Here is a 22,086-nt window from a genome sequence, read left to right as displayed (position 1 = left end):
ATCATGTCTGTAAGGAAAATATTTGCTGAGTTTCGGTTCATTTTTGTGAAGCGCTCCCGAGATGGCAAGTGCATCCTATTTGTTTTCTTTATTTTACAATAGCACAACGTTTTCTTGATATTGTGAGTGCACACAAATAAAAAAAAAAACCTTTACAGTTCCGAACGTTGCATTATTCTTACCTTTATGAGCAAAAATGATGGTGTATTTAATTTGTTTCCACTGATGTCCTGAAGCGCGCTTCTGTTTCCATTCTCCGCACAAATGATTGGATATGTGCCTAATAGCACATATTTATATAGGTTAAATGTTTAAACTTAAATTGTGATATGCTTTAAGTATTTTATTTATATATATATATATATATATATAGATTTTATTTTCGACAAGTCTTAATTACAACATCGTATGACATTGTCTCATATGACGCTTATACGTTTCTTCATATTGCGTTAGTATCTGATAACACAAAATCAGTAAAAGAATAAAAATTGCACTATGAAAGATCTTCATGATTAGCCTGTTTTTGCACTTCCTGTTTTTCCCTGCTTGAGAACTTCTGGATGACCTTAGCACACGTGTGGTTTTGTTTACTATTTCTGGTCCACTTGCAAAAAAGTGCAGTGTGAAAGCGAACCGCACCAAAAAAAAAAAAAATCAACATTGTATTTGGTCCGGACCAAAGCAAGTGAAGTAGCGGACAGACGCATATAATGAGTGGATGAATGAAGAAGACTATGAGATTGACGAGAATGGGAATAGAATGAGTTTCAGGCGGTGTATCTACCAAAGCACAGAGGTATGTTAATACATAATTTCATGCCATTTTTAAAAATCAGTTAGTTGTTTTGCTAAATTAAGTTAAGTTTGGAATTTTGTTTTTATTTTAAAGTATTTGTTTGGGGTTTTTTTCTCTTTCACAAGGAACAGAAACCTGGAAAGAAGCGACGACGCTCCCCGTCTCCACCGTCCTCTGAGTCTAAGAAGAAAGGAGGAAAGAAAAGGTTTAATCTTACTTTTTGGTCAATGTTATGTCACATTTTTGTCACCAATGCAAGTTAATGTTGGAAGTCACTGTAGCTTTTTACAAATTCTAAATTGCATTTGATTCTTATTAATGTATTTAATTTGGTATAATCCAATAGCTCCGGTGTGTATAAGAGGCGTGGTCAACCAGAGGAGGCGGAGTCAGAGGAGGACCTCACTAAAGACATGGAGGATCCCACACCTGTCCCTAATATGGAGGAGGTCATTCTGCCTAAAATTTGTAAGTTTATTTTTCCCTTCTGTGTTAAGTGCTTATGTTGATGTCAGGAGTGTAACGCATTATTTCTTTTTCACAGTGAACTTGAAAAAAGACAGTGAAAACACTCCAGTCAAAGGAGGCATTATGGCTGATTTAGGTGAGCTTGTTTGTGGAATTCACTTTTCAGTGAATTATGATCCGTTTGTATTTCAGTAATAACCTTGAATATCTATGTATTTCTCTCAGATGACCAGGAAGAGGACCTGCTTTCTGGTGTCAGAGTAAGTCAGTTTTGCTAAACAAAAAGTACATGATCAAAAACTTCCAACAATGCCTTCAGAAAAGAGCAAAAGGACAGCACACTGCAACAATGCTCTTAAACTCCATTCTAATAGTGAACAAAAAATGTTTCAACCCTTTCAGCCATGAGTTAGTCTGCCATGGTTGCTTCTGTCCAGCCTTACACAGAATCTACAACCAGAAGCTAGTTTAAAGTCAAGTTCCAGTTTAAAGGAGCTCTAGCTCACAATATCTACCATGTGCTTTAAATATGTAAGTTCTGAGTGTGTTGTGATTTTGTGTGTGTGTGTGTAGGATGAGGAGGAGCAGAGGGAGTTCGGCCGTGGGATGGAGGGGGAGGAGAGTGCCACAGAGCAAACCCATCACATCATTGTGCCCACCTATGCCTCCTGGTTCGACTACAACTGGTGAGGGTTGAGCTGTACAAGTTTCCCGATTACGCCAACTCACATTCAATCAGTTTTACATAGGTGTCATATTTGAGGCCTAGTGCTCTGAACATATGCAGGCATTTACTATTCTTATAAATTAAGTAATAGTGCTTTTTTTTTTATTTTTGTGCGTCAGTATTCATCAGATAGAGAGACGAGCTCTGCCTGAGTTCTTCAATGGGAAAAATAAGTCCAAAACACCAGAAATGTAAGTCAGTTTGAATACATGTACATGTAAATATTATTTGTATCAGATTCATCATCCTGAACTCTAAATAAACATGTTCATATCTTGTTTGTAGATATCTTGCATACCGCAACTTCATGATTGATACATACCGGCTAAACCCTCAGGAGTATCTGACCTCAACCTCCTGTAGACGAAACCTGACAGGAGATGTGTGTGCACTAATAAGGCGTGTATAAAAGTTTCACTTTTACCCACTTAATCTGACACCGGTTTATAAATAATTTGTAATTCATTTATAAACCTGATTGTGTGCATTTTAGGGTTCATTCATTTTTGGAGCAGTGGGGGTTTATCAACTATCAGGTAGATGCAGAAAGCCGACCCCTCCCCATGGGCCCACCCCCAACACCACACTTTAACGTTCTCACAGACACACCGTCCGGACTCGTCCCACTACAGCACAGACCCTTACAGGTAATACAGAAGGACTTTGACATTACATTGCCAAACACCAAATTTATGCTTTAAATGATCAGCTCTTAGATTAGTCAGCCGTTCGTGTCACAAAATAAATCCCAAAAGGGTTTTGACTGACTTTTCCCTTTTATTGCTTTCCTACTTACTGTATCTAAAAAGGGGACATGAAATATTGTTTTGAGTTGAAAACAATCAGTTGCCTAGAACTAGGGCTGGGCGATATGACGATATTATCATATATTTCGACAATGTCTTGCAAGTATCGCGATGTCAGTTACAGATGATAATCGCCAATATTGAGAAAAAAATTGCAAATATATTTAACACAGTCCCGTAGTTACCATGAATGTATTTATTCACATGAAATAGCATGACTACCAAAGCACAGAGGTATGTTAATACATAATTTCATGCCATTTTTAAAAATCAGTTAGTTGTTTTGCTAAATTAAGTTAAGTTTGGAATTTTGTTTTTATTTTAAAGTATTTGTTTGGGGTTTTTTTCTCTTTCACAAGGAACAGAAACCTGGAAAGAAGCGACGACGCTCCCCGTCTCCACCGTCCTCTGAGTCTAAGAAGAAAGGAGGAAAGAAAAGGTTTAATCTTACTTTTTGGTCAATGTTATGTCACATTTTTGTCACCAATGCAAGTTAATGTTGGAAGTCACTGTAGCTTTTTACAAATTCTAAATTGCATTTGATTCTTATTAATGCATTTAATTTGGTATAATCCAATAGCTCCGGTGTGTATAAGAAGCGTGGTCAACCAGAGGAGGCGGAGTCAGAGGAGGACCTCACTAAAGACATGGAGGATCCCACACCTGTCCCTAATATGGAGGAGGTCATTCTGCCTAAAATTTGTAAGTTTATTTTTCCCTTCTGTGTTAAGTGCTTATGTTGATGTCAGGAGTGTAACGCATTTCTTTTTCACAGTGAACTTGAAAAAAGACAGTGAAAACACTCCAGTCAAAGGAGGCATTATGGCTGATTTAGGTGAGCTTGTTTGTGGAATTCACTTTTCAGTGAATTATGATCCGTTTGTATTTCAGTAATAACCTTGAATATCTATGTATTTCTCTCAGATGACCAGGAAGAGGACCTGCTTTCTGGTGTCAGAGTAAGTCAGTTTTGCTAAACAAAAAGTACATGATCAAAAACTTCCAACAATGCCTTCAGAAAAGAGCAAAAGGACAGCACACTGCAACAATGCTCTTAAACTCCATTCTAATAGTGAACAAAAAATGTTTCAACCCTTTCAGCCATGAGTTAGTCTGCCATGGTTGCTTCTGTCCAGCCTTACACAGAATCTACAACCAGAAGCTAGTTTAAAGTCAAGTTCCAGTTTAAAGGAGCTCTAGCTCACAATATCTACCATGTGCTTTAAATATGTAAGTTCTGAGTGTGTTGTGATTTTGTGTGTGTGTGTGTAGGATGAGGAGGAGCAGAGGGAGTTCGGCCGTGGGATGGAGGGGGAGGAGAGTGCCACAGAGCAAACCCATCACATCATTGTGCCCACCTATGCCTCCTGGTTCGACTACAACTGGTATCAAATATAACATGTTAAGTAAATTAATCATTTTATTCTTGGACTTATTAAAAGCTTACACATTTCTTTGTGTGTAAACCAACACATTTAACTGCTTAAATGTTTTTTTTTTAACTCAACTTAACTTTTTATAGGCTGTATTCATAGGCCTATAAGGACACTTCGGAGCTCTTAAAACATGAGAAAAAATAACCTTTCTGTTTTTGGTCATGCAGAAGAAACCAATTTGTTTTTAATTGCTAATTTTAGACAAATAACAAATATCTTACAGCTTGACTACAAGTTTTAAAAAAACAGCGCCACACATTAAGGAAATTAAACTTATAATGAAATTTGTCTACTCGGGCGACAACACCAAAATTGAAAGAGAAACATCGGATCTTATGAAAAATAGGCAAGACACATTGCTATGTGACATCAACATGAATTTACCATTCTTACAATCACCATCAGAATGTCCACCTTCACAATGAACTCTGTTAAACTGTTCAATTCAACAGTTGTCTTCACGAAATGAAATTCATTTCAAATACTAAATATAGAGCAGTGTAGAAATTAACAACACTAACATAACAACAAAGCTAATGTTTTATATTAAGCACAAAGAAAATAAAAATTTAATTAAGCTAACTGAATCGCAGACTACTGTCAGATAAAGAGCAACCAAACTGATGTGTGTTTATAGTGTATGTTGGCTATGTTGTCTCCGGCAGGGGTGGGGCTCGAATAGAATAGGCAATATTTATTAAGGCGATTATCAATAAAATATTTTTTACATATCGCCCAGCCCTACCTGGAACAGTTATACAGGTCAGTGATCATTACAAAAATATTGAATAAATTTAATGTATTTTTGTGTTTGAAGGTTTCAGCTTCTCAGCATATGTTGCATTTCCCAGAGAAATTGAGAGAAAAACCATCTGACCTGCAGAACTTTGGTCTACGGACTGATATTTATGCTAAGAAACATCCAAAGGTAAAAACCACAAACAAAGTTTGCAACATCGTTTGAGTTTAGCAGTGTTTTAACAACTTTCTAGACTCTCTTTGTGCATTGAGATTCAGCACCTAAATAATGTGTGCTTGCTTTGTCTTTTCTTTTTCTTTTTCTTTCTTTCGTCTTTAAGAGTAAAGGCGCAAGTGCAGGGAGAGAATGGACAGAACAGGAAACACTCTTGCTTTTGGAGGTAAGCCAGTCAAACAGTCAACAAGATTTTGAAAGCTTTAGTACTCAGGAGTCTTCAAAAGCAGTACTGCAGGGGGTTGCCAGTTTTTTTTAATTATTATTATTATTTTTTTTCTCAAGCAAACAATGATTACAATAATTTTTTTGTCCAAAGCTAAAGTTAAGAATCTAAAAATCCAGCTAGATTTTACGTTTTACAGTTTTTAATGGTCTCACATTAAAATATATTTTGTATTGTAATTTTGGGTGAATTAAAAAATGTGATGTATATGGCTCTGTACATATATCACAATAATTATTATATACATTTTATGCAAAAATGGTTTAAAATGGTTTAAAATGCAATACTTAATTTTATACAATGTGTAATATGGAGGACCTGCTCCATCTCTCTCTATCCCCTAGGGGTCCTTGGCCAGAAAAAGGTTGTGATTATTTGTTGTATGCCGTATCTTTCTTTTCAGGCATTGGAGATGTATAAGGATGACTGGAATAAGGTGTCCGAGCATGTGGGCAGTCGCACACAGGATGACTGTATTCTTCACTTCTTACGGTTGCCCATAGAGGACCCATACCTAGAGAACTCTGAAGCCTCAATGGGTCCTCTGGCATATCAGCCTGTCCCCTTCAGCCAGTCAGGGAACCCTGTAATGAGCACTGTTGCTTTCCTTGCATCTGTGGTCGACCCTCGAGTGGCCTCTGCAGCCGCCAGGGCAGCTTTAGGTAAGAGTTAGTCTGTTAGTGTGTGTGTGTGTGCTGATTTGAAGTAGGGCTGAACGATTTTGGAAAATCTATTTGTATAAATGATTTGCAACGGTCTCTTTGTCACGTCCATATGGCGTTCGGACAGGATCTTTAATATGACGTTGCAACATGCACTCATCTGTCGAACGTGATGTCTGCGTCTGTCGAACGTGGCGTCTGCCGAACGTGACGTCTGCGTCTGCTGCAAGGGTTTCCAGCACTTTCCATACACTTATTCATGCTTTATTATTCCTATTCATTCTCTATAATACTTGAAACTTAGTGAAAATGAGAATTAAATGAAAAGATTCGACTGCTAGCCTATTAAATTTAGAACTGCTCATGTTTCATCGTATTTTATTTGTGTGTTCTTTCACTGCATGATTCAGTCTAATAAAATGCATTTAGAATGCTCCCAAAATTCAAAATATGTGGACAGAAAATGTAGGCCTATATACTTATTTAATAATATCACACACAGAGTGCCGTTTTTTTGTTTTTTTTTTGCAAAAATCACAAATGTGATACTGATTTTATACAACAGTTAAATAAACAAGTTAATATTAACAGACTTGCGTTTTAGCCACCATATTGCCTATTTTTGCTCCGACGTCTGCGTCTGCTGCAAGGGTTTCCAGCACTTTCCATACACTTATTCATGCTTTATTATTCCTATTCATTCTCTATAATACTTGAAACTTAGTGAAAATGAGAATTAAATGAAAAGATTCGACTGCTAGCCTATTAAATTTAGAACTGCTCATGTTACATCGTATTTTATGTGTGTGTTCTTTCACTGCATGATTCAGTCTAATAAAATGCATTTAGAATGCTCCCAAAATTCAAAATATGTGGACAGAAAATGTAGGCCTATATACTTATTTAATAATATCACACACAGAGTGCCGTTTTTTTGTTTTTTTTTTGCAAAAATCACAAATGTGATACTGATTTTATACAACAGTTAAATAAACAAGTTAATATTAACAGACTTGCGTTTTAGCCACCATATTGCCTATTTTTGCTCCATTTCGCCAATAAAAAATAGCTAATTCCAAACAGAGCCACAGCGCTGTTTTGTGTCTCTGAGCAACATAAGTTTCCATCCAGTTTTGTTATCGATAAAGAGAATATGCGTAAAAAATGTGCTGCCCGTTTCCATCCAGCTGGCCTTTAACCGATAAAATGCTGTGCGTGATGAAATCATCCCTAAAAAAAACGAATTGTTGCAAAAGTTTGTGTATTGCAAAGAAAAAATTGCCCTTGAGCCGTTTCCATACATAATTTCACCTAAAAATGAATTATGTATTACGTAAATTATACAGGCTAGTAGCCTGTTCTTCAACCATTTGAAACAAAACTTTATTATACATTGGGGCAAAAAAGTATTTAGTCAGCCACCAATTGTTCGTTTATTTTATTTCTCCTAACCAACAACCGATGGTCGTTAAGCCATTATTAACCGACAACATTGTTAAATTACAATTAAATGAAATTTGATTTAAGTGACTGTGACCCAATAAAAATACCTAAATTTGTTTTCCTGGGATTAATTTTATACACGCAAAAAGCAGCATAAACAACAGAACGTAAGGATTCATATGGTCATGTCACGCACCTGCAGAGCTTCTGCAAGAACGTAAGGATTCATATGGTCATGTCACGCACCTGTAGCGCTTCTGCAAATGCATATGAAAGAAATGGGCATATATGCGAAATATATTTTTCTAAATAATAAATTAACAAAACGAAAGAAAAAAAACTGTGCAACAATTAGCATCCTAAATGCAGAATTTTGGCTCATTTTTGTGATGGGCTCTTGAGAAAGAGGCATCCTGTTTGTTTCCTATATTTTACAAAAGCACAATGTTTTGTTTTTATTGTGAATGTACACACAGGAATATTTAGAATAGTTTTGAATAATGTCTTAGTCTCATGTGACCACAAATGAAGGAGTATAGGAACACCGTGTATACACCGGACGCACAGTTGCTGCGCCACTCGCGTCTGGTGTAGACGGTATAATAATAATAATAATAATTATTATTATTATTACTATTATTATTATTTAATAATACTGTTATAATAATAATGTTCCTGTGGCTCAGTGGTAGAGCATCGCGTTAGCAGTGCAAAAGGTCGTGGGTTCAATTCCCAGGGAACACACATACTGGTAAATAATGTATAGACTGAATGCACTGTAAGTAGCTTTGAATAAGCATCTGCTAAATGCATTAATTAATAATAATAATATGTTTAATTTATATAGCGCCTTTCCCAAGCTCAAGGACACTGTACAAAAGCAGTAACACAATAGACAGGCGATTCACATAATCATAAACAGTCAGTTCACAATCAATTAATCAAATTAAGTGGACTTTTGCCGGGGATAGACATGATTGCAGTTGCATATCATGGTACAATTATGTACTGGAAACAGAGATACATAACATAGTATAAGTAACAACAGAAAAAGCATAGTGTCAATAAGAAACAAACAAAGAATAGTAAATGCAACAAAAAAAATACACAGAACGAAACTATTCAGAGAGAATTACAGCTGGTAGTATAGAATGAGGAGAGTGTCTAAAGAACATTTTATGACTGATAGTATTGGGTAAACAAGTAGGTTTTGAGTTGTGATTTAAATACAGAGAGTGAGGTTATTGTCCTTAGTGCCAGTGGTATAGAGTTCCATAGTTTAGGTGCAATTACGGAAAATGACCTGCCACCCATTGAAGATAGATGAAATCTAGGTACAGTAAGAAGTTCACACCCTGCAGATTGAAGCGATCGAGGCGGAACGTAAGGAGACAGTAGATCAGAGAGTGCAGTTGCATATCATGGTACAATTATGTACTGGAAACAGAGATACATAACATAGTATAAGTAACAACAGAAAAAGCATAGTGTCAATAAGAAACAAACAAAGAATAGTAAATGCAACAAAAAAATACACAGAACGAAACTATTCAGAGAGAATTACAGCTGGTAGTATAGGATGAGGAGAGTGTCTAAAGAACATTTTATGACTGATAGTATTGGGTAAACAAGTAGGTTTTGAGTTGTGATTTAAATACAGAGAGTGAGGTTATTGTCCTTAGTGCCAGTGGTATAGAGTTCCATAGTTTAGGTGCAATTACGGAAAATGACCTGCCACCCATTGAAGATAGATGAAATCTAGGTACAGTAAGAAGTTCACACCCTGCAGATTGAAGTGATCGAGGCGGAACGTAAGGAGACAGTAGATCAGAGAGATAAGGAGGAGCAAGGCCATTGAGTGATTTAAAAGTAAGCAGAAGAATTTTGTAAGTAATGTGAGATGATACAGGGAGCCAATGGAGTTTAAAATAAGATAGGGGTAATATGAGCAGATCGTTTAGTATGGGTTAATATTCCCATACTAATTAAGGGTGTAAGTTGTTTTCCACTTTTAAAAGGAAAAACAAAACAAAAAAAAACAACAAGTGATCGTGCCGGCACCTCACTCGCGCAGTTAAGCATTACTAACTGTTCATTGTCATCATAATATACAGTCAGTCAAACATTGAAAACCATGATATTTTAGTTCCCTTCAAATACTGTAAATTTAACGGTAGAACAGAACTAAGTATAGTTCTAAATATAAGAAGTTACTAACAAGCCAAAACGAATTCATTTAAAATGTTGTACTTTGCGTTCCAATATCCACGTAAAACAAAATGTGCTTGGCACAGTAATATCACAGGGGTATGGTGGTCACGCTGAACGGCATGGACTACATGGCTATTTAAACTGAGCAGTGCAGTGTCAAAAAGGACGTAAACGTATAGGTTATAAGGAACATCAAATTAAGATAAGTATGTTTGAGAGGTAACTTGTCTTTTTCTTACCAAATATAAAATATTTTTAGATGCAATTTAATAATATGAATATGGTTTAATACGATTTTGAACTAGGGAAAGGGTGCTTTAACGTGAGCAACACCATGAAGACAGACGCTGCCTATAGGCTAATTATGCAATGTGACATCACAATTATTTGGGTTAAAGCCCCTTTTCTCGAAAAAAGTATCGATATTGAATTTATGCGCTAAAGTTAAACTGAAAAAGATAATGTCGACACATGAGAAATTTTATCGATAAATGGCATTTCTATTAGCTATATTGGTAAAAATTTTGAAGATCTAAAAAAAAATCTTTCGTAAAAAATAATTGGATGGAAACAGGATTTATTTTCTGAATGAATCAACCGTTTAAATGAACAATGACTCACTTATTAATAGTGACTTTCTGCCACCTACTGGTGGTTTTAATTTCAAATTTAAGTACCTTTTTAATTTTTTAAAAAATAATTTCAAATATCAGTAGGCTATTCAACGTTTTAGGATTAAAATATCAAAACATTATCTCTGCATTTGTAACTGCAGGTAAAAGCATTCATGTCCTGCATTAAACAGTGTGTAAATGCATCTTCAGATGCAGCTTCTGTGTTTCCTCTGCATTGCAAATATGAATTTTGTTTATAATGATTTTATTGGTTTGGTAACAGCCCCAAATGTCTTATTATTCTAATTCACTTTATTGATTAAATAAGAATTTGACACAAAAGGTAATGCACACTTCTAGAAAAAAGTAAAAATGCCCATAAAGGGTCAAAATAACTTTTGTTGGAAAATATTAATTTCTATCACTGCTGTGAACTGACCACGCAGAATATGAAGAATATAAAAAAACTTAAGGAGTCAGCTGTCCACGGCAGTCGTGCAGCGCAACACGCTCAGAAAAATATAGTCTGATTATCGTTATGGCTAAAATCCCAGAAAATATCGAGATATCATTTTTGTCTATATCGCACACCCCTATATATTTAATTCTTCTTTGCTTGTTTGGTACACATGCCAAACTGATCACTGATCATGAAGCTTAAAATAAGCTTATATTAGAAATAGGTTTTCTCAATGATAATGAGGACACGACAAAAATAGGTGAATCATATTTATATAAGGTTTTTTTTTTTTTTGAAGGGGACGGGGTCTGGTTAATATAGTGAAATATCATTACAATTTAAAAGAATGGTTTTCTATTTTAATAGTTTACATTTATTCCTGTGATGCAAAGCTGAATTTTCAGCATCATTACTCCAGTCTTCTGTGTCACATGATCCTTCAATCTATTGTCAACGTCAGAAACAATTGTGCTGCTTAATATTTTTCTGTGATATTTTTACAGGATTGATTGAATCCTGAGCGATTACTATTCAAAATATAAAAATCTTATCAATTTAACATTATTGCAGAATAAAAGCATTAATTTTCTTTCAAAAAAGAAAGGAAAAAATAAATGAATAATAAAATAAGTGCTGTTCTTTTATTCTTCAAAGAATCCAAATATTATGTTTCAAATGTAAAATAAAGCAAAGAAGACAGGCGCTTGAAAATCTGAACATAAATCAGGCATAATGTATTTTTCTATCATTTTATTATTATTTTACAGCATCAGTCTCAGATCTAGCAGACGATTGCGATCGACGGGTTGGCCATCACTGATGTGCTGTAGGCTACATTAAAAATGTAACAGATCAAAACACAATAACCCCCAAATGTAAAAAAAAATTCAAAAAGGATTTCATAAAACTAAACAACATGGGTATACCTATAAGCAACGCAAACTTCACTAAAGTATTCCTTTAGGAGACATTTGTTATTTATATGTTATAGACTTTTTATACTTTTTTGTTATCTTTATACTTTTACAAAGAGTGTAATGAAAACATGTCTAAATTATTTTATTAATATATTTATATTTGATATGCACATAATTAATGTATATTGTATAAGTTAGCCAGGAAAAAGACAGACACACTTAAAACTGCAATAAAAAAAATGCAGACGTCACGTTATAAGGCAGATGTCACGTCCATTGAGAGGAATGAATGAAGGGCAAGTAAATTGTGCATTGGCTGACACACTGCACTGAGCCGTGTGAGCAGCGTGATTTTAATTTGAAGATACATGTGCTAAGAGAAAATATGTATGTAATGTTTGAACTGTCTTTCAGAGGAATTCTCAAGAGCAAGAGAAGAGGCCCCACCGGAGATATTCAGTGCCAGCTTTCACAAAGCACAGAGAGTTGGGCATAATTTAGATCCGGCCTTTACACTCCAAACAGGCAGCATTGCAGAACTTGATCCTGACCATTCAGAAAAGACTGGTACTTACTTTTTAGTATTTTTTAAAAAGTGTTTTATGTAGTCAAAAGATTAAAAAAAAAAAAAAAAAAAAACACTCACCTTGAATTCACTTTTGAAATGCATGTTAAGACTGGTTATAAACACAACTAAATGTCTTCCCCTAGCTTAATAATCTCCCTAGTTTAATAATATTTTACATCATTCCTGTTTTTTACTGTATTTTTTAACCCAATAAATGCAGCCTTGGTGAGCATAAGATCCCAAACGGTTGAATGGTTGTGCATGTTTAAAACCGTTTTAGTGTCATTTAAAAATAATTGGAATGGTCGTACTTGAAACATCCAGGGGAGGGCAGTAAGTGAAAGAACATTTTCATAATGTTTAATGTCATTTAAACAATCGTCTTATATGGCCTCTGAACACCCAATATTCTATAATAAGGTTTATGATCAACATTAGGATGACTAATATATTGTTCTCTGTTTTTTGTTTTTTTTATAGATGGGAGTGGTATAGAAACGATGAGCACTGAATATGAGCAACATGAAAAGGTATGAGAAGCTTCTCCAGACACAAATAATCATCCATTCTGATGTTTTATGTTCTTATTTTACAAATCTTAACAAGGAAAGTTTGATTGTCACTGAGACTGTGCTGTCTTTTGTAGATTGAGGGTGATAGCATCTTGGGAGAGGGAGAGCATGTGAAGAATGAGGACAAAGAAGAGAGTGAAGGAGAGAGGGGAGAGGAGAGCACAGCAGGTCAGAGGATCACAGATGCTCTGCATATTAAATCTCTTTGCCTTGATTCACCTTGATTTAACACATTGCTGCTATATTGTTAAATATTTATTGTTAGTTGCAGTTGGTGTGACAGCTCCGGTACACCAAAGCTGTGTTCAATATAGTATACTACTCATACTACATTTGAAAGGAATTCGGTATGCATATGCACATTTTCTAGATGCATGTGATGCCCAAATGACCTAGCAATTTCTCCAAGCACTGTGCCTTTAGCTTTTGTATAAAAACCTATATATGGAATTACAAAAAATTGTTCAAGAAACATTATTGCCAATGTTGAAAAAAATCGTACTGACCCCAAATCTTTTGAACAGTAGTTTATATCAGAAGTCCCCAACCACCGGGTCGCGACCCACTACCGGGCCATGGAAGAATTGCTACCGAGTCACAAGAACGTTCTGGGAAAAATGTGTAGGCCTATAGATATGACACTGTTATTTATTTATGTTAATCATTGTTCTAATTATTCTGTATTTTCTTTGTATGCGATTGATATGGAGTAGCAATTTGACAATTTCATGTTAAATAAGTAGGCTAAATGAAAGATTGCTCTGATCTGTCACATGTTAGGAGTTAAACGGATCGCAGTTGATCCGTAATACGGATGAGACCCTACCATTCGCAGATTAATTTGTCAATTTACACGTACAAGCAATTTTAAATCACAAGAAGAATAAACTAAAGAGAGCTCAATTCGTTACTCACGCGCTGTTCTCGCACACAAAGCGCGCACAAGAGATGTTTCAGACAGCGCGGAAATGCCGAGTTGCGTATACATACACATAAAATTAGCCTATGTCAAAAACCCTTCACAACATTGTCATTCTCTGTGCTTTAAATATTTTTTTTTCTTTCTTATCCGAAAAAGTCTGATCTGTGACTCAAAAAAAAAAAATACAATATAATGCGTTGTTTATATAATAGCCTAATATATATATATATATATATATATATATATATATATATATATTATACATATATCCCCCCAATGAGTAAAAATGAATAGTCATGCAATTTCTACAGTATTTCTTCATTTTTCTAACTTTTTGTATGTCTATCCAGAGGAAAGTTTTGACATGTGCCTTACCCAAGGGGATGGAGAGGAGATGAAGAGGAGGGTGGCGCTTGAGCTGGTGGAGGGAAACATTGCCACAGCTGCTGCTGCAGCACTGGCCTCTGCAGCTACCAAAGCAAAGGTAGATGTCAAACCTCTTTTCTTGCAACCGCTTCCGTTTCCTTTAATTGTGACAAAAAAGCCATTCATCTGAACTCACTCTTCTCTTTCTTCTTCTTCTGTCCCTCTAGCACTTGGCTGCAGTAGAAGAGAGGAAAATAAAATCTCTGGTGGCTCTGCTGGTTGAAACTCAGATGAAAAAGTTGGAGATCAAACTGAGACACTTTGAAGAGCTGGAGACCATTATGGATCGGGAAAAAGAGGCTGTGAGTTAGAGTGCTTTATTCAAACAAGATCTGGCATCTCTCCAAGACTCCAAGAAACTTTTGAGAGCACGCTAAATTATTTTTCAATGCTAGAATGTTTTACGACCTGCATTTTAATCGCCATCGATTTATTTTTAGAAAATTATTTGTACTGAATAATACATTTTCATAATCTCTTAAAGGGATAGTTCACTTAAAAATTAAAATCTGTTATTTACTCACCCTCATGTTGTTCCAAACCTTTTTTCTCTTTTATTTAAACAGAGAAAATCTTGCTGACTGCTATCTGCATTTTAATGTAGAGATTTGTTTGGGAGGGTGTTTAAACTTCATTTGATATCTGTGTGTTGTAGCTGGAGCAGCAGAGACAGCAGTTACTGTCGGAGAGGCAGAACTTCCATGTGGAGCAGGTGAAATATGCTGAGATGAAGGCACGACAGAATGTGGAACAGCAGCAACAAGCGGGAGCCACACAGAGCAGCAGTAGTACAGCATACAACCCTCTTCACCATGGTACACTCTCCTCTCTCCTACACATCAGTCAACCCTTTTGTCTCATGCACACTCATATACTTAATAATATTGTGTTTTTTGCATCTCTCTCAGGATGTTCGGTGGGCAGTGCTAGTACTGGACAGATCGTGGGTGCTCGGCACTCTGGAGCTCCCAATGGCATGTGTGAGTAACACATGCCTCAAAGCAAATGCTGATCAGCAGTGCAGTGTTCGAAACCTTTTGAATCCTGCTGCTTTTCGTTTTTTTTCCAACTCAGACCAAACTCCACCATCCTCACAGTCTGATGGGGCCACACCCATGTAATGTCTTCACTTCCTTAAGACCCAAACTCCGCAAGATGACATGAAGAACACAGTCACTTCATTACCCACATTCATCTCTACAATAGCACTTCTTCTGTGTATATTTAATATTTTTTAAGCATTGATGCTGACATATAAGTGAAAGATTTGAGGCTTTTCGTTGCCGTATCTGTCTGTACTTAATGTTTGTAGATCTGTTTTTGTATTGCCACCAAGCACTAAAACATTTGTTTTAGTAAGAATAAATCTTTTATATGGAGTTATAACTTCTTGAGTGAGCTTATCTATTGAAGTTTACTTAAGAAGATTTTCTAATACTTGAATATTTTTTATTTAGTAACTTAATCTCTGATGCATTTAAAAAATGTAATTTGATATTTGTGGTATATGTATTTCAGCAGTCAACTGTTCTTAACTATGAAGAAAACTGGACTGCGCCATTACTTGATTTGTTCCAGATGTATTTTTAAGAGAAACTCTTAGATCACAGGTCATTCTAGTGCACTAGGTTTGGGAGACATTTTTAAATGCTCTTTTCCATACACAAGAGTAAATGGAGCTTATAAATGAGATTTGAGAGCTACAGGCTTCAGGGGAAGATTTTCAGCAGAAACACTTTTATTATATGGAAAAGAGCAACTTAATTTTCATTAATATTGTGCCCTGTGTGTTTGACTGAAGACAGTCATAAGTTTGGACCAACAAAGTTGAGTAAATAATTATAACTTTATGCTGAACTGTCAGTTTGACAATTCTTGAATAAAACTATGGATAATGTTAAAGAAATGTTACCGTGGCAACTCACTGAAATAGGTTTGTTGAAGTACTAAAATGATTAAAGCTAAAACTGAAACAAAATGAAAGCAATATTTAACAAAATTACTAAAACCTAAAATGAAAGCTGAAAATATAAATTAAAAGCTAATTCAAAAATGTATAAATGCTACCATTTTATAAAATACTAAAAGAAAATTACTAAAACTTGCAAACTGAAAATGTTAAAATCTAATGCTAAATATAATTAAAAATTCTACATTATACTAATAAGTTTGGTTTAAAATAATACAAATACAAATTTCCTCTTTGACCAAGGATCATTTCCACAGATCGCTGTGATTTTAGGAAAAAATTAAGGCGAGTCCCTCCCCTCTACACAGTGTTTGCTTACGTTTGGACAGGCGTCTGTGGTGACCCAGTTTCAGACGCTTTGTTCGGGGGAACCGCCTGCATCAGTTTTGTACCTTTAATCAAAGAGGTCAGTTCAATTATTTAGAATGAAACTATTTAGAATGTCAGTATTTTGTATTTAAGTGAACTTCAATGCATTTGGGGAAAGCAAGTGGGGACATTTTAGTGATTCTGTCACGACACAAATGATGTGTCGGTAATGAGGCGCATGAGCAGATACTCACATCAACCGTGAGTTCGAAACTCGTCCGCTGGAATTAGCCTACTGCAGTCAGTGGCAGCGTGAGTTCTACCGAAACTCTCCGCTTCCTTAGTGGACGCCTGATACTGGCTCTCGTTACCAATGAGACACATTTAACTGTCTTGGCATCTTGTTGGAGTTGGATAAGAAATGACGGGTCCCTAGCGACGCTAAGGGTGGCCTGAATCTCAACCAAAGAGGAATAACAACTGAAGACAACATCCGAAGTTGGCATGAAGCATCGCGCTTCGTAACGCATTCAATCTAAGGAGATTTATGTCCAGGATTATTGCTCAGATTCTCCAAAACATCTCCCGTATGACTATATCTTAAATAGAAGATCCGCCTGGTTCAGTTGAAGTGTTTGTGTCATGATGAGCTCCAGGCGCACGTTGTTTTCAGCAGGTTGGGAGTCGGTGGTGCTGTCCAGCGTCCTGCTTCTTCACATCTCTCCTTTGTGTGTTAATGGTGAGTATATATTTGAGTTATTATTATACAATCTTTCTAAATGCCTACCTTTCCTACATTTAACAGGGACCTTCTTTGTAGTTTGTTTCTGTGACATGTTAGAGCTTTTTAAGAGAAATAACACAAATTTGAAACAAAAATGTAATAATCTTCATCGATTCACTGGGATCAAGCGATAAATGGGTCTCTAAAAAATGTCACCAAACCAGTGTTTGCATGTAAATTAAATTTAACTAATAAATTGTTAGCACAATTACTTAAGAAAGCTCAAGTCGTTTGGGAATTTCAGAACTATTTACGTTTTAAAAATGTATGTAACTGAGAGAAAATGTACTAAGCACAGCCTCATGCCTTTTTTGTTCACCTTATTGGCATTTTTATAAATATTAAAATTGAATGTAATAATTCGTGTAGTTATTATTTGGACCAAAGAAGTTAGACTGGATAATAGAATACTGCCATATAAAAATTGTAATTTTGCTTGCAAAAAAAAAAAGAAAGATTTTTCTCGTCGGCATCTCTTAATCACAGCTGTATTTGATGCTTCATTTCTAAATGTTTAAGTTTGTGTTTACCAAATGCACATATTTATAGAATGGGGGGGTGACCCTTTATCCACTGACAAAATGTTGGTTCTTTAAAAAAATTGTTGCTGAGAGACAGCACCTGAAGACTAGGTCAATAGGCTTTGCTGCATGAGTACCAAATTGTCACGTTGGCGTGGTTGACCTGCATCACACTACAGTTGCCTCGGCCTAACTAATGACTGCGTAAAGCAGGAAAGTATCATTTGCATAAGGAGCTTTAAATGGTTGCACTTAGCTGAACCTCTGACCTCTTGGCCGACTTCCCAAAGTCTATGTATTATCGCATCACTGTTTCTTCAGAGACATGCATCTTTCATTAAAACAGGATGTTAAGCAAGCATGCTCCGATGATAAAAATTGACCTAAGTACTCATAATGGCCTTATAAAAAGCTATTCAAACCTTTTATTATAATCAAGCCATTTAACAAATCCAGATGCTCTTGTCTTTAGTTTGCTTTAGTAGCTACTGCAGTCAGTCCAGAGTTCTGTTCAGCCATGCTGATCTGTTGTAATTCTAATTGAAATTCTTTGTTAGACGTGAATGGTGACTGAGGGTGTATGTATGTGGGAATGGGAAAAATAAAAGTTGGTTCCGAAACATTGTCTGCACAGAAAAAAATGTGTATCGGCTGACAGTGATAAGTTAAAAGTGGCAAATGTCAGACAATACAGTATATTGGTCGATCACTTCATTAAAGTCAGCACATTCAAAACAATCTCCCTTTGGCACTTCTTCCTTAAGGTGAACAATTAATCCGAGCACATTATTCTAAAGAAAAAGATGTCTTCAAGTCCTGCCCTCAATATTCCCACTGAATGTCATGATTCTTTCAGAAATGTCACACCATTTTATATTGAAGTCAACTTGGAGAGTTCAGTCAAATCACTTTTCATAGTTATTCATATGGCTGAAATGTGTTTTGTTGCCAGTTGTAGCTATAGTGCCTTCTTCTGTATACATTTTGTGTTTCTTTTGATGTTATGCTAAACTAGGGACAATCATTACTATAATAGAACATGCATTGCTAGTGCCTAGTTGAAATTAGAGGGCATGCTGTGACAAAAGGCTGTTACTCTTCTTTGTTGTTTTTGCCAAGACCAGGCACTCACTTCCTCAACCTTAGGAGAGTGAGAGAGAGAAATAAAAGGCGACAGACAGGATGCATTCACAAAAATGTGCACAGATTAAGTCTTTGAACCATGCAATGACATTACTCTGTCTTGATGTTTATTTTAAAACGTCTAAAACCAACCTCAGATAATATTTTTGTGCACTTTCTCGCTAAACTTGCTTAGATCCTTTCCATGCATGGCACAAGAGAGCCATCTGCCACTGCGCTCTCATAACAGCAGAGACTGTCAATGAGCATTAGCGTCAACGAGCTAGTGTTAGCGGCCACATAGCCTGCCCGTATGGAGCTCCCAGTGAGGGCCAACTGTGTTTATCCTGCCAGACGCTGACACTAGAGCTGCCTACACTGTTGGAAACTTATGGAACTACACAACCTGTTGGACACTTGCTGATCTTCAGCATCTGTGCTGTAAAGCATTACAGTTGAATTAATCATGTCGTTGATCCAGTTTTGTACTAGTTAAACTCAATGACTGTGACGAACGCTGTGTTGGACAAGGGGACTGATCTTTTCCAAACACTCGATGTGGTGCACAGACACTGATTATGTTTATTTGCACTAAAAATATAATTGCATCAACTGGAATTTGAACATTTTGATTATCAACCAGCAATGTGAATGCATTAACCTGATGCAGTTTGTCTCTGCAAGCATTATTTGGAAAATCTGTCAGTTAAATGTGCATGTCCAAATGAAAGTGATTCTGTATTTGTGCAATATTTTAGATGTGTAATATTGGTAACACTTTACAATAAGGTTCCATTTGTTAACAATAGTTACATTAGTTAACATAAACTAACAATGAAAAATACTTCTAAAGCATTTATTAATTGTACTTAATGTTGCTTCCAACATTTACTAATATATTATAAAAATCAAAAATTGTATCTATTAATGCTATTTAATGGACCTGAGTTAACATGGACTAACAATGAACAGCTGTATTTTTATTAACTAATGTTAACAAAGATTAATAAATACTGTAATAAATGTATTGCTCATTGCTAATGCTAGTTAATACATTAAATATAGTTAACAAATGGAACCTTATTGTAAAGTGTTGCCATAATATTTAATAATATAATTTTATAGTTTAATAAAATTGAAAATGATTATTTTAGTAAATTATAAAATATTTAGAATGTTATTATGAATAACTGAAATTATTTATTAAAAGCAATCATTAATTAATCTTAATGCTTAGTCACTGAAAGTTACATGTAAAAAATGATTAGTATGAAATTAGCATCCACACCAATAGACGATAACGTTCTGTTTTTTGAAAGCATGCACTGCATATATGTCATCTGACGCTTTAAATGCTCAAGCTCTTTAAAGTCCGATGGATTCTGCCTGGCTCTGAAAGTGATTTCAACAATATCTTTCCTCTGTGTCGTAGTCATTATAGTTGTGGTGTGGAGTTCACTGTTCTCATAGAATTAGAACAATTAAAACTTTATAATTCTAGTTATCATCATTGGTGTGAATGAGTCTTTAGATCTTAAAAGTTATTTGGCTTTATTAGCCATTTCAACAACTCAGACTCTACTTTTGGATATAATTTTTTATATCTGATAAAATGTATATCTTCACATTCTAAAGTGTACATTTTCATTAAAATGTATTTACATTTTCTTACCTGGCAAATACCTCCTCTGTACGTACACTGGTCCTCTGACCAGTGGCTTGTATTTTACACAGATTGGCAAAATAAGACTTCTCTCCTTAGCTCATACCTTTTACAATAAAAAAAACTCTTGCATTCTTTGAATATCGTTAGTAAAGAAATAAACTCTATAATAAACCTTAAAGCCATACTGTTTATGAATGGTGAAACAAACAATTGGCTTTCCCTCTTAAATCAAGATTAGATTGGATCTTCCGTAATCTTCTCAACCGCTCATTACTGGCTCATACAAATGCCCAAACTAACATTTATATGGTGCATTATCTCAACACATCGAGTGCAGTTTTAGGCTTGAATATTTAATTTGGGTAGCATAACTACTAATGGTCATACTGTACAACAGTAGCACGGATTGGGGTGGCACTGCTAATCCCACAGGTCTGGCATCTCTATATGTCTTGTTTGGCTTGCACTGATACTGCTGTGAACCTACACCCATCCTAAGGACATCCATGCCAGCTCCCCTGCCAAGCAGCATAACAGTACTATTTATAACTAAGCACATGGGTGGCACCGTGGCAGTGTGGATTTTATTCAGCAGAGCTTAGAATGACACTTACCTTTAGGATACCAACTTATCAGATTTGAAAATAAGGTGAGGTGAGTTAAATGTTAAGTTGTCTCTTACATAAAGAGTATAGACTTCATAGTAGAAGAAATTGGAAGGTCTACATGGCATCTTTGCCCACAGAAATTGGAACGCCCATCATTCACAGAGTTTTACACAGTCTCTGCCCTCTTTGTATTTTAAAGTTGTGATGAAATGGAAATAGTGACAGATCTTTTCTTGTGTATTGTGATGTACATCCGAAATGGATTATCAAAAAAGAAAAACATGGACTTTTATCCATCGGTTGTTGATTGGATGGAAGCAGATCTGAATGTGAACTTGCATCCAACTGTAAGAAAGTGGTGGGGTTGAAGCAGACTAAATGATTGGAGAAGTTCTGCATTCATCACCAAAGAGAAGTCATTTCTGAAGTCTGGCGAAAATCGATTTAAAGGGGTCACATGATGCTATTTTAAAGATCATTATTTTGTGTATTTGGTGTAACAGAATATGCTGACATGCTTTAATGTTCAAAAAACACATTATTTTTCAAATACTGTACATTATTGTAGGTGCTCTATGCCCCGCCTCTCTCAAATACGTAGTTTTCAACAAAGCCCCCTCAGTCTGCTCTGATTGGCCAGCTGACCCAGTGCATTGTGACTGGCCGAACACCACAAGCACGCGTCGGAAATGTAATGCCCCTTACCATAATCACGAGCTTCAAGCTTTCAAATTAAATATCAAGACAGTTAATAATGTCGTTAGTTTTACCATCAGTTCAAGCCCGAAAGGGCAACAGAGTGACATGACAGACACAGTGATGATGCAGTACACAAGCCGTGGTTAAGACAGCTGACGTGCTATGATTTCTGACAGGC

At 35.7% G+C, this 22,086-nt stretch overlaps 2 protein-coding genes across 5 annotated transcripts in view; both read left to right on the top strand.

Moving 5' to 3' along the window:
* LOC107602359 (SWI/SNF complex subunit SMARCC1-like) overlaps window positions 1-15,616 on the top strand; it is a 31,992-nt gene extending 16,376 nt beyond the window's left edge. The window contains exons 6-25 of the mRNA XM_016294839.1: window positions 698-799; window positions 925-1,004; window positions 1,146-1,267; window positions 1,344-1,403; window positions 1,493-1,527; window positions 1,841-1,953; window positions 2,114-2,185; window positions 2,280-2,393; window positions 2,488-2,641; window positions 5,054-5,164; window positions 5,316-5,375; window positions 5,839-6,097; window positions 12,157-12,309; window positions 12,791-12,840; window positions 12,957-13,050; window positions 14,155-14,288; window positions 14,398-14,532; window positions 14,886-15,045; window positions 15,139-15,210; window positions 15,305-15,616. Coding sequence (XP_016150325.1) covers window positions 698-799; window positions 925-1,004; window positions 1,146-1,267; window positions 1,344-1,403; window positions 1,493-1,527; window positions 1,841-1,953; window positions 2,114-2,185; window positions 2,280-2,393; window positions 2,488-2,641; window positions 5,054-5,164; window positions 5,316-5,375; window positions 5,839-6,097; window positions 12,157-12,309; window positions 12,791-12,840; window positions 12,957-13,050; window positions 14,155-14,288; window positions 14,398-14,532; window positions 14,886-15,045; window positions 15,139-15,210; window positions 15,305-15,351 — 2,127 coding nt within the window. The 3' untranslated portion in view covers window positions 15,352-15,616. The remainder of the gene's footprint in view (window positions 1-697; window positions 800-924; window positions 1,005-1,145; window positions 1,268-1,343; window positions 1,404-1,492; window positions 1,528-1,840; window positions 1,954-2,113; window positions 2,186-2,279; window positions 2,394-2,487; window positions 2,642-5,053; window positions 5,165-5,315; window positions 5,376-5,838; window positions 6,098-12,156; window positions 12,310-12,790; window positions 12,841-12,956; window positions 13,051-14,154; window positions 14,289-14,397; window positions 14,533-14,885; window positions 15,046-15,138; window positions 15,211-15,304) is intronic.
* Window positions 15,617-16,537: 921 nt separating this feature from the next.
* The window catches only part of LOC107602387 (uncharacterized), a 26,029-nt gene continuing 20,480 nt past the window's right edge, over window positions 16,538-22,086 (top strand). For 2 of the 4 annotated variants that reach the window (XM_016294873.1, XM_016294872.1), the window contains exon 1: window positions 16,538-17,247. In XM_016294873.1, coding sequence (XP_016150359.1) covers window positions 17,151-17,247 — 97 coding nt within the window. In that variant the 5' untranslated portion in view covers window positions 16,538-17,150. The remainder of the gene's footprint in view (window positions 17,248-22,086) is intronic. The other 2 variants (XM_016294875.1, XM_016294874.1) reach the window with 1 other exon arrangement.

The sequence above is a fragment of the Sinocyclocheilus grahami genome, unplaced genomic scaffold (genome assembly GCF_001515645.1).
Source record: "Sinocyclocheilus grahami isolate Dianchi unplaced genomic scaffold, SAMN03320097.WGS_v1.1 scaffold325.1, whole genome shotgun sequence".
Classification (NCBI taxonomy): domain Eukaryota; kingdom Metazoa; phylum Chordata; class Actinopteri; order Cypriniformes; family Cyprinidae; genus Sinocyclocheilus; species Sinocyclocheilus grahami.
This window is presented reverse-complemented; position numbering and strand designations above follow the sequence as displayed.